General features: G+C 38.0%; 1 protein-coding gene across 4 annotated transcripts in view; it reads left to right on the top strand.

The window, feature by feature from the left end:
- PLOD2 (procollagen-lysine,2-oxoglutarate 5-dioxygenase 2) overlaps window positions 1–13,138 on the top strand; it is an 87,854-nt gene that overhangs the window by 29,103 nt on the left and 45,613 nt on the right. For all 4 annotated transcript variants that reach the window (XM_070577593.1, XM_070577594.1, XM_070577592.1 and 1 more), the window contains exon 2: window positions 11,030–11,121. In XM_070577593.1, the coding sequence (XP_070433694.1) occupies window positions 11,030–11,121 (92 nt within the window). The remainder of the gene's footprint in view (window positions 1–11,029; window positions 11,122–13,138) is intronic.

The following is a 13,138-nucleotide window of genomic DNA, read 5'->3' as shown; positions in this document are numbered from 1 at the left end:
AATTTGCTAGTATATACATTGACATCTCTTGAAGCATCCATGAGAACAACAGCACTGGTATCCTCTGAGGGAAAGTCAGATAGATGTCTGGGAGAAAGCGCTGGGAAAGAATATTTCTTCCTACTTTATCAGCTAGTCCAAAAAGTTAAATTACAAAGAGTGGCTGGAGAAGGAAAAATCAGTCATGTGTGTATATAAATGTATTTCTCTAATCCCTAACTTGGCACACTGAATGCTGGAATGTTTCTTATATTTTCTGGGATATACTCCAAAAAAAATAAGACATTTTTCTTATATAAAGATGAAAATTTATGACAGTTTGCAGCACAAAGTGAATAATAAAACTCCTTTTTTTGGAATCTTGTATTAATTCTATAGAAGAAGATATCTGTAGTTGTAGATATCAGATCATCTACATTTAACTTTATGTCCCCAAAATATCTGATATACTGACTCAGTTTTCTAGTAATCTGCTATATGGCGATTGAAGAAGACAAATAATTGGAAAGATACTCCATCTGAACAATGTGGAGAACTAGCAAGTTATGGGGGATGATTCTGAGCTGTCAAAATAGGTGCTTTTACATTCTTAAGACAGTGTGAGGATGGGCTGCTGCTCAGATTAAATATACTTATTTTATGCAAGGTCAATGCACTAGAAAATGTCCTCTTTTAAAAAATATAATATGTTCATCACAATGTGGTGTGGAAGAGACAAAAGTTTGACTGTACTTGAAGGTGATGAATGAAAGTTATGACTTTTCCCTTGTTTCCATTTCAGCCACTCCCCACTTTAGCAGGTCTGCTTTTAATTTTGCATCCCAGATTCATTTATTTTCATTCTTTTAGGTTAGGAAGACTTCTTCAGAAAGATTCTTCTTCCCATAATGGAGAAGTAAAGGTTATCTTGGTTCAGGCACCTCACCCTTACAACTTTCTCTGAGAGCGTGGCTGGCTTAACCACCAGTCGGTCTCCAGGTGGCCCTCTGCCCCAGGGAAGCTCTTTTCATTCGTAGGTTAGTCAGCAGGAATCTATTATCTCAGCCCCTGCTCTTTTGTCCTGGTTGCCAACTTTGCTATTTATGCCTTTTGCTTATGAATCTGGGAAATATTTTTAGTGCCTTTGTAAAATATGGAATAAACAGCAATAGATCAGATTTGTTTGAACAAACTACACAGTCTTGGAAACAGATTTCTGGCAGGCAATTCATAGTCTCTGCTAAAGCATTTGGCCAGCAGATGGGGTACCCTATTCCAGTCAAAGGAGGTTCTTACTCCTGCTACGTCTTTCTGTTTTGGAGGTTGTTGCAACCTTTGAACCCTTGGAATTCCACGGATTAAAATCTCTGTGAAGGGGACAGACCCTTTTTCCTTTGGTAATAAAATTACATCGAAGGTATAAATTTCATAACCATTGAAGGGATCAGATGTGCTCTCCAAGTCATAAATGCTGGAAAATGGTCCTGTAGTCTTTATATCAATATTTGTAAAGATAGGAAACACTGCTTTTCCAAGACTGTCCATTCATTCTGGATGCTTTTTATTGTACTTTGTATTTGCTGTGGTCTGAAGGTGTTCCCCCAAAATTCAATGTTGAAGTATTAACCCCCAAAGGTGATGGTATTAAAAGGGGGGCCTTTGGGAGGTGCCTAACTCATGAGGGTAGAGTCCTCATGAATGGGGTTAGTGGTCTTATAAAAGAGGCTCCCAAGAGACCCCAGCCACATCCTCCATGTAAGGACACAGCGAGAAGGCTCTGGTGATGAACCAGGAAGTGGGCCCTTACCAGAACACAGCCTTGCGGCTGCCATGATCTTGGACTTCTCAACCTCCAGAACTGTGAAAAATAAATTTCTGTTGTTTCTAAGCCACCCTATCTGTGGTATTTTGTTATAGCAGTCCGAATGGATTAAGACAGTATTGATACAAAATCTACCTGCTCTCCATTAATTCTTCTCCCAGCCAATTATCTCCTTTAAAATAAGAGAGAAAATCTGTTTTTTCTTGTCAAATATGATGAGGTGGGGAGGTGGTGAATCTTTTATTCAGGTAGAAAAATTTTCAATCCCTCAAGTATTCAATATGTGAAATAATTGCCAGATGTCTAACCATGCTGGTCCATCTCTGTGTTTGTCAAAATTCTCCCTAATGTAGCGTGCCAGACTCATAATTTTCCACACCTGGGCTGCACAGATTACAGTGGGATCATCTTCTCTTGTTAAGATCACTTTTCTGCTTGTTGGTTTGTGTGTTTTGGCCAGCTGTCGCATGTGTTGGCTCATTTTTTAGCTTGTTTTTGAGTAGGATTCGCAGGACACCTTTTTTTTCTTTCAGTCTTTTAAGTCACGTTTTACTTGCTGTGATTGAAGCCCCCCTTAGCATGATCATTCTCAGTGTTTGAATTTTACTTTCCCCTTCTAACCTCCAGAAACTATTTGTTGGAACTCTGTGTATAGTTTTTGGCTGCAGTCCAGTCCTTGCATTTTTATCTCCGTGTTTCCGGGAGGCAATTGGGGTTGATGCAGACAAGTGGGTCCTCATTAGTTTTCTTCTTACTGTTTATCACGTTCAGGTTGAGCTCTTGACATTAGGTTGAGTGTCTTTACATAGGTCATGGATAGTTATTATGAGGGAGATTGGGGTGTTACTGAAGAGAGTTGGTGAAACAGGGTTCTGAATGAAGTGTTTTTAATACACAGATTGAATAGAGTGTATAGTTCATATGTATATTAATCACTTTCTGAAGTATGTGGATACTGTTGAGACTAGAAGAATATAAACCTATTTAAATATGTCGCTGTATTTATATCAAGGTTTTCTCATAATTTTCATGGTCAATGGTTGCTATAATTAATTAATATGGTTATAGAGGGGCCCACGATTTCTTATATTAGAAATTACATCTCATACTATGAAAAATTGTCTCTTACTCTAAAATTCCAGTCTTAGCCTAATAATTATTCAAGTTGTATTGACTACAAATAACTAATTTCGGTGTTTTTTTGTCATATGATCATCTGTTTGTCAGTTATACATAGATGCCTTTAAGCTTTCACTATTATCTGTTATTCTTAAGTGCTTGAGCTTTAAGCTCTGCGAAAGCAGCTAGGTGCTAGGAATTCTTGAGCATACTGTTAATAGTCCTTTGATCCTGCCTAGAAATTTGTCTTCCATTCGATTCTAGGTTACTCAGTAGACAAACTGAACATGTGCATATATTATCAGAAAACATGGGCACCCAAAAAGAAATTCAGAAACCTAAAAAAAGGCTCAATTTTAGCATGTGTACAATTTTTTTTTTATTTGAGAAAAAGTTTAAAAATGCATGTTATGATTTGAAGCACTTACGAGGGGTAGAGTTGGTCTTAGTCACTTTGACCTTTTAGGTGTCCGAGGTCTCTGGAGGTCCTAATCTGGTCCTGCTTCACTTGCTCTCTGGTGTTGGTTGACCTTCTGGTTCTGAAAGAGTTTATCCTTAACTTAAAAGCCTCCTACCATTTGTCTGCTGGACCATTTGCCATCCATTCATTTGTACATCATTGGCAATAGTCTCTGGTCCCCTTGTACATACTGCTAGGGTGACCAGCTCATCCTGGTTTACTCAGGACTTTCCGAATTTTAAGACTGGAAGCCCCATGTTCTGTGAACCTTCTTAGTCCTGGGCAGACTGAGCTGGTTGGTCACCCTACATCCTCACCTCCCTCCCTCCTCTTCTTCACAGCATGTCTCCTCATTGACTGTGTCTGTGCATTGTCCAGCGTGGGCTGTGGAAGCTCAGGCCTCCATCTGAATGCTAACATGTGTGAAGATGTCGCCTATGTAGCAGTAGTGGTTGGAAATTACTATTATTTTTTCTTTAAGCATTCCCTTTTCTACCCCCTTTCCTATAAAGATGCTAAGGAATCCTGTGATGTCCTTTTCACACTTCCTTTTTAGGTTTTCTTCCTTGTTGAAATTGCGGCATGAGTTGCTCTTGAGGAATTTTTGTTTTGAATTTCTTTTAACAATTCCACAAAATAAAATTTGTTTTTTTGCCACCTAGACTCCATGGCTTCAGTTTGTTTGTCATAGTGTTTGGGTGACTAGTGCTTAACAAAGAACAAAACCGTGCAGTAAGACCTAGGAAAACCATACTTTTAGTAACTGAACATCCTGAGTTCCAGTCCTAGATTGGTTACCACCTAGCTGCAGGATTCTGGACAAGTCTTGTTTTCTCTTTGGGTCTTGGTTTCCTCCTCTGTAAAAGAAGTAGGCTTTGCTAGACTGTCCATGAAGTCACAATTTATGTTAAATGAAATGACTCTTAGTTAGTGTAGGAGTAGGGGATGATGCCTTATGTACCAGGTATCTCTCTTCTGGAGTATATTGAAGTCTTTTCTATGTCTCTCTGGCCTGTTCCTCTGAACCCAGTCCTCCATCAGACATATAACCAATTAGGGCCATGATTCCTCTTTCAGATGAAGACCTGTTGGCTGCATAATGGGTCAAGCATCCCCAGGACCATCCCCAGGTTCAGCCATTCACTAGGAAGACTCAGAGGATTCAGCATATTGTCGTACTCATGGCTATGATTGATGACAGTGAAAGGATACCAGACACAGCCATCAAAGGGGAAAGGCGCTTGGTCCAAGTCCAGGGAAACAAGACACAGCTTCTAACTGCCAGTGGAGTCAACAGGATGTGCTTAATTCCCCCAGCAGCTAGTTGTGACAACACATGTGAAATGTTGTTTCTCAGGAAAGGTCATTAGAGACCAGTGCCCATGGTTTTTATTGGGGGCTGGTCACATGGACAACCTCTGTACCAAAATTCCAAACTCTTAGAAGGAAAGCAAGCGTTCACCATAAATTCATTGTTTGTACAATTTAGCGCAGTGAACCATTCTTATCTGGGAGTTGTGAGAACCCTCCCAAAATTCAGCTTTCCAGGTGCCAGCCAAGGACCAACCCTGCAAACAGATCTAAGGAGAGAAGTCTCAGGCTTGCTACATTATCGCTTTTCTTCACAAGGAATAAAGCTCAAAGTTTTCTTCTAGCCTCTTGACTCTAAAAACAGCACATCTGACATGGGAACAAAATAGATGGAGGAATAACTGAAGTTCTATTCCTGGATTTGCTGGTAACTTGTTGAGTGACTTTGGCTAACTTGCTTAACCTGTTTAAACCTTGCTTTCTTCGTCTGTGAATTGGAGATGATAAAGCTAACTACATAGGCATTTTGTTGAGAACAAATTATTTTATACATATATGCAAATGAAACATAACATCACTTGTCCCTGAATCCACTCATTCAACAAATGTTTGTTAAGAACCTACTGTATGCTGAACACTGTGATAGGCCCTGGAGGCGTAGTGCTGAGTCAAAGATGTCCTGTCTTTCTGGAATTTATAGTCTAGTTGAGGAGAGAGACTTTAACTTCAAATAATAACAGTGCAAATTAATATACAATTACAATTTGTGGTAAGTTGTCTGAAAGAGAGTTAGAGAGTGCAGTGAAAATGTGTAGTGGGTACTAACTTATTCTGGTAGGTCAGGGAAGGTCTCCCTGAGGAAATGGCATATGTGTAAGAGTCTCAAATTTGAACCGGCAGTGGCTACATCAAGAGGTTGAGGGGACAGTGGTCTTGCCTAGGCTCTTCTCTTTGCGTGGGAGGGAGCAGGCATTGTTGGAGAAACAGAAAAGGCCAGTGCAGCTGGAGCAGAGAGAGCAAAGGGGAGAGAGGTATCAGATGAGATTGGAGAGGATGGAGGTAGTCAAGGACCACGTTGAGGTAATGAGCTGGGCCACCATCCTGAGAGCTACGGGAAGCCACGTAAGGGTGTTTAGCAGTGGGGTACATAATCAGACATCTAAATATTTTAAAAAGATCACTCCGGCTGCTTTGTAGAGATATGACTGGAGTGGGTAAAGTGGGTTTAGGAAGCTATTGCAGAAGCCTGGGCTAGTGATGATCATAATTTGAGTTAGTAGGATAGTTTACTTGGAGGTGGAGAGAAATGTAAAAACTTGAGAAGTTGTATCTGCAGTTACTGGCTAAATTATTTGAATGAACAGCTTCAAGTTGAACTGTTTTTAGATAGGTTTGGTCTTGATTTGTTTTTTACCATTACTAAGATCATAAAATCTTGAGAGTTGGAAGAGATTAGACTCTTGAGTGTATAACTCTGATAGAGAAAGAGATGGAAATGGAGTTATAACCTATTGAGATGTGCACAACTACAACCTACCTTATCCATACATCTGTTGAGTAGAAATAAGGAAGATATAAGAAGATACTGTATAATACTTATGTAGAACTTAGAGTGTCAGCCACTTTGCATATATTAACTAATTTAACCTCCAGAGCAAACCTATTAGGTAGGTGCTATTATTACACACTTTTTATAGATGAGAAACAGATGAAACAAAGAATTTAAGTAACTACCCAATGTATAATAAATAGTAAATGGTAGAGCTGGGATTTCAACTCAAATAGTTTGTCTTCAGATTTATACAGCCAACCACGGTGTCAAAATCTGTCTTGGCCTATGTCTTAGGCTAAATCTGGCCCATGGCTGCCTTTGTACAGATAGCTAGAAAATTAAGATTTTTTTTTCTTTTTTACCTTTTTAAAGGGTTTAAAAAAAGAAGGGCTGGCCTGGTAGCATAGCTGTTAAGTTCATGCACTCTGTTCTGGAGGCCGTGAGTTCCCTGGTTTGGATCCCAGGCATGGACCTACACACACTTTTCATCAAGCGATGCTGTGGTGGCATCCCATATACAAAATAGAGGAAGACTGGCACAGGTATTAGCTCAGTGACAATCTTCCTCAAGCAAAACGTGGAAGATTGGCAACAGATGTTAGCTCAGGGCCAATCTTCCTCCCCAAAGGAAAAAAGAAAGAAAGAAGGAAAGAAGGAAGGAAAGGAAGGAAGGAAGAAAGAAAGAGAAAGAAAGAAAAGCGGAGATTCGTGACAGAGATGGTATGTGGCCCACACAGCCTAAAATATTTACTATTTGGCCTTTTACAGTTAGAGTTTGCTGGCACCTGCACTGTGCCAACCGTTACTAAGAAAACATATTCCTTCAGTAGAAAGTTGAGAGCTGCTGGGCTTTACAGATGAAGGGTGTGACTGCTCATAAAATGAGTTAGCTGCGGAGTGAGAACAGTGTACTCAGAGCTCCTGTGTTAGAATCGGTTTTCTTGATATTTGCAAATTTAGAATTAAGGATTGGTTTGTGTGTGGGGAAGGTTTCTGGGGAAGAGTGATTTATCCCTCAGTACTGGGATCAAAGGCAGCTGGGCTGGTGCTGAGTTACTTAATGCAGTGTTTGTCATTAAGACAATGAATTTCAGATGAATTTTATGTTCTGCTTTAGCATTTGGACACAGGCTATAAAAGCAAAAAAAAAAAAACCTTTCTATTTTAAATCCATGATTTGTTTTTGGAAAGAAAAATTAGGTCAGCAGTAAATATTGGTAATTTCTGCTCTTATTTGGAGGAAAGAAAATGACTTTTTAACAGTGCCTCCCCCGACCCCCACCCCCAACTGTAAGTGCATGAATAAGAGAGAACATAGCATGTTTTGGCCTGTCTAAATAAGTTGACTTCTTGATTTGGAAGAAATTCTGATAGTCATCTCAATTTTTGTAGAGAGCTAAATATTTAGCTACTTCAGTATTTATCAAATCGCACTATAGTGATAGGCATTTGGGGACACTGTAAAGATGATTACACAACTTTTTGGGTGTTTTTGCTATGACATGATTTTCATCGATGAGCAGTTCTAGTCTCTCTCTCTCTCAATCTATTTTCTAATAGAGTCAGTCAGTGGCTATAGAGGTTACATTTGGTCACAGCTGAGCTTCCATTTGCCTTTTCTTTGACGCCATTATAGATTGGTTTGGTAGTGGTGATGGGTGTATATTGCTTAAGTCCATTTCCTCAAGTTCATTTCCTCAATCATCTCACTTTAGTGTTTCAGTTCTGGCGGGTGGATTGGGTAAGGTACGAATTATAGTTGTTTAAATTATAATTTTGTTTGGTTAGAACATTTCTATCTGTTTCATCTTTCCTTTTACTTAGATTATTCAGGCTCAAAGTTTTATATTGAATATTTTTCTGTCATTTTTCTGATAGGAAGATTAGAGATTGTGTATGAAGTTGAACTCTATTTTTTAGCTTAGGAATTTCCAAACGTATACAAAAAGAATCCAGTTTTAACAGTCGTCACATCTGGCCAGTCTTGTTTAATCTCCATCCTCCTCCTCCATTGCCTCCCCTCTACTCCAAACAACTTTAAAACAAGTTGCAAACACCATATCCTTTCATTGGGTAAATACCTCAGTGTGTCTCTAAACTATAAGGACTTTTTTTCTTTTTAAGATTGGCACCTGAGCTAAGATCTGTTGCCAATCTTCTTTTTTTTTTCTTCTTCTTCTCCCCAAAGCCTGCCAGTGCATAGTTGTATGTTCTGGTTGTAGGTCCTTCTAGTTGTGGCATGTGGGAAGCTGCCACAGTATGACCTGATGAGCAGGGCCATGTCCGTGCTCAGGACTCAAACCAGTGAAACCTTGGGCCTGCCGAAGTGGAGTGTGCGAACTTAACCATGTGGCCAGGGGGCCGGCCCCTGTAAGCACTCTTTTGAAAAAAAAATCAATGCCATTAACATGCTAAAAAATTAACTTTCTTAATATCAATAGATATTCAATTAGTGTTCAAATTTCCCTAATTTTCTCATAAATAACTTTTTGCAGTTAGTTTTTCAAATCAGGATCCAACTAAAGTCCATGATTTGCGTTTGGTTGAATTGTCTCAATTCTTTTAATATACTATAGCAGTTACCGTGGCAGTTTCCCTTCTCTTTTTCAACCCTTTTGCCATCGATTCTATAGATCAGTTGTCCTCTGTCCTTTTAGTTTTGGTAAATTTGTAGTGTAAATTTTAGTGAAATCTAAAGTATATGTGAAAGGTAGGTTCAATTCTTTGACAGGAATAGTTCATAGATAGTGAGCACATTGACCCTTGAATCAGCTGGTGAGAGCTCATGCGTGGTACACGTCAGTACAGCTTTTACTTCCCCCCATCGAGTAAGGTTTATTTTTCATCACAGTAATGATACTGAATAGCAGGTAAGAGGAAACAGACGTTTATACATAATGTTGTTAAACATACCTTCCTTTAACAAAGTTATTTATTATTTGGTGTTGGTTTTTTGTAATTAGCAACAGTACTGAAACAACAGGAGTCCTTATTTGGCATAAAATTGCCAGACACAGTCAGACTACACATTTTTAGTTTTGCCTTCTGAGTCATTGGATTAGGTAACATTTCTGGCTCCCCGAGGGTCTGGCCAACATTACTCTTCCTGTTAAGGATGATGAAATCTTTGCTGTTAATTTTATACTGGAAATGGTAAATGTAAAAGTCCATCCAGTCAAAATCTAAACTTGTAGCTAATTCTTATGACTTATGTAGAAAAAGTTAAGAGCTTTTAGAAGGCTATCTTTAAATGTAGTCATTTTATTACAGAGAAAAGAGATTTTAAAAAGTATGCTCTTTACTCTTATAAAATCTGGTATTCCCTATTTCAAAATTTATTGGGAATGGTAACATGTCACATTTTCTTAATTGGTTCAGCCCTGTTTGAAACTTTACAAATGAATATTTGTTTTTTTACAAAAGAATAATTAATTGAAAAATCCTCTAAAAATATATCTACTTGTGGCCTGACGACTTTATGAAAATGACTTATTTTTCTTTGAATATTTATTTCTCAAAATGGTGAAAATTATGTGAGAAATACCTCTTTCCAGGAGAACAGTCTAACAGTGTTGATATTTATCTTCATAGAAATGTTTTCTCTTTTTTTGGTTGACTAGCGAATGTTTGAATTTATTATTTCTTTATGTGTATTGTGCTTATATTTTATGGTTTTATTTTTGAAATTTGATGGAGAATTACTTTGATTCGTATGAAGTTGTTTCTAATTGATTCCTATTATGCATTAATGCTGTTTCCAATGATTGTGTATTGCTCAGTGGACATTTAACACCTTCTGAATTTTTTCTTATTGATAATGGACAAGTGAGAATCAAATGATATATCTCCGTTGAAAAGATGTCGGTTTTGCTTTCTTAGTCCATGGGTCCTTCTATATCCTTAAGTTAAAAAAGAATATCCCAGTACTCTTGGCATTTGCTGAGGTACTCGCTTCTTTTATGCGTTTTCCAACATGCCTTTTCCTGATAAGCATTTCCCTTAATAGCTTCTATAGATATTTTGAAATGATTCCTTAAATCTACCTTCTTCTACTAAGAAGTGGTGTTATGTTGGATTGAAAATAATAGTCCATTATAAAATGGTAACTTAAAGCTGTGTATTTACTAGGGCTATGCTGATTTTAGTTCCTTTTATTTGTTAAAGAAAAAGCAAAGCACTGAAGTTGGTGTCAATGATGTGGCTTTTAAGGCTTTTCAATACAAAAATTCATTACTAGGAGGAAAAAAAACTAGGATTCTGTTTCTAAATGTTTTCTCCCAATTCATCGTAATCTGTTTTAAAGGGTTAGGATCAGTCTCGTGAATGGATCTTTTCTTTTTGTACATGTTAGCGTTTTGATGACTATAATGTGCTTCAGGACCTCACTGATGTGTGCAGAAAATCAGTGATAACTTATAGGTGACAATGAAGCTGGTTGATTAGATGATTTCTAGGAGGCTCTCTGTCTCTGCAGATGAAAACTGCATTTTATGGAAGTGTTTCTCTTGGTGTTGAAGTGATTTGCTGAGGGCATGCTTTTCTTAAATTTTAATGTACTTTCTTACCATTAAAATGATTTATCATTTGATGGTTCATCGTTTGGTATAGTATAACCCAGTTGAATCGCCTATTTTTTCAACAGCTCTTTGTTTAGCCTTGTGAAGATTAACCAACCAGAGCATTCCCATGGGTTTAATGAAATCTCTAGTCACTATAGTGAGTTGTAATGTGGGAGCATTTTACTTCTTGGTAAACCATCTTATGGTATTCCCTTCTGTCTTTGCAGATAAATTATTAGTCATAACTGTAGCAACAAAGGAGACTGATGGATTCCATCGATTTATGCAGTCAGCCAAATACTTCAATTATACTGTGAAGGTATGGTATATCTTTTAATTCATGTAGATGTTAGAATCTGTACCTAAAGTACATTTTTCATAGCAATAACAATACAATTTGCAATCAACAGAAGGAAGATGAAATTTGGTTACCTAACTGCTATTAGTTTATATATACTAGGTTGTGTTAAAGGTACATTTTGGCCTTATTCATAGTCTGCCACTCAGACAATAATTTTGTAATGTTTGCTAATGCTTTCTATGAACATATTCTATAAAATAACAGAAATATGATGTTTATTTATTTTTATATTTATATTTATATTTATATTTATTTTGTGGGATCATGTACAAGTACAACATAATTAGTATTTGACAGTAATTTTTTTCACTGACTTTGAAGAAATTTTTCTATGGTGGGTTTGTCTGCCATAGTTTGTTTCTTTGTTTACAGAGAATTAGGAACATGACTGTGAAGGGGATACCCTTTCTCTGCTATTATTGAGAGTTGCTTTTCCTGTTGTTTCTTTGTTTTAGAGGAATTGGCAAAGATTATAAAAGTATAAAAGAGTTTTAGAAGACACATCTCCAGGGGAATATCTCATTGATAAGCTGTCAGAGGAAACCTGGGGTATTTGGTAGAAGTAGTAAACTGAGCTGTGAAAGGCCTGCCTTTTTTATTTACTTATTTATTTTTCATAGAAATAAGGATCTCTCAGCCAGGTCTTTTCTACAGATAAGAGGAGAATAGGGTAGGACAACAGACAAACAAGCAACACATTTACAAAAAAAAAAAAAAACCAAAAAACAGCAAAAAAAGGAGAGGTGGAGATTGCTTGGCCTTGGGAAAAACTCAGCAGTTCCAGTATGTGCTGTAGAAAGAAGGTATTTGGTGTGTAGCCACTGGAAGACTAGGTACAGATGTTAACATAGAACAGCTGTTAGAGAGGCTAAGCTTTGCTGGCAAAGAGATCTAGTGTTAACAACCAGATGTTTAATGCAGGATAAATGAGAAATTTGTTAGAAGTTTGTTAGGATACAGGAAAAACATAGCAGTACGCACTGATAGGAGGCGCTATGGAGGCAACAGAAAAATCAGGGTAAAATAATGCTGAAATGCCATGAGGGAGCTCTGTAGGGTTCAGACTGGGGAGAGCGTGAAATGTTTCTTATGTGCCAGGCGCTGTGTTAGGAACTTTATATTTGGTGTGCTGTTGATTGATTATATAAACCGTGAGAGGTAGATGTTACTTTGTTTGTGGGTGAGGAAAACTTACCCCAGGGTATGTAGCTAAAAAGTGTCAAATCTTGGACCCCAGCCCCTTTGGCTGACTGGAGTTTTTGATCCTCCTGCCGTCTTCCCATTATGAAATGCAGTCATTCCCAGAGTGTCGACCCCAGACCACCATCACCATCATCTGGGAAATAGTTAGAGATGAAGATTCTCAGGCCTACTGAGTCACAACCTCTGGAGCAGGACCCAGCAGTCCGTTTCCACCAGCCCTCCATGTGCCTCTGATGCATTCTGAAGTTTGGTACACTGATGTAGGGGAAAGGAAATAGAGAGCAGAGCATAACAGTGCACTGCAAAACAGGCTCCCAGATGTGGTTGTCCTGGCATTCCCACAGTGCTGGAGAGCTCCACAAAGGGTATGGAATAGAAGTTAACGAGTCTCAGGAAAAAAGGAGGAGGCCACTTTTTAGGGCAAAACCTAATAATTCTACTAGATAGTTCCAATATGAATCCAGATCCATATCAGTTGGAGTTTTCTTGGCCAGCCTTTATCCCCCAACCTTCAATATTAGGTAGTTTTGAAGTGATAACTAGAGATTGGAGGCTGGGAGCCCCACAGGCTTTGCCAGCCAGGTTTGCGTTTGACTCAATGTTAAGTAAAGTTGGAACTAATAATACTTGTTTTCTAAATTTGTTTTATCCTCTTCTTTTATATTTAATGTCATTTTCCTCCTTAATTTCATAAATCTCCTAGTAGATCATTATTTTGGGAACTTCAGACCTTGTTTTGATGAAAATAAGATACGAGGTGTGTGTGTGCTGG

Source organism: Equus przewalskii, chromosome 15 (genome assembly GCF_037783145.1).
Source record: "Equus przewalskii isolate Varuska chromosome 15, EquPr2, whole genome shotgun sequence".
Lineage (NCBI taxonomy): Eukaryota > Metazoa > Chordata > Mammalia > Perissodactyla > Equidae > Equus > Equus przewalskii.
The sequence above is the reverse complement of the archived record's forward strand: the minus strand, read 5'-3'. Positions and strand labels throughout refer to the sequence as shown.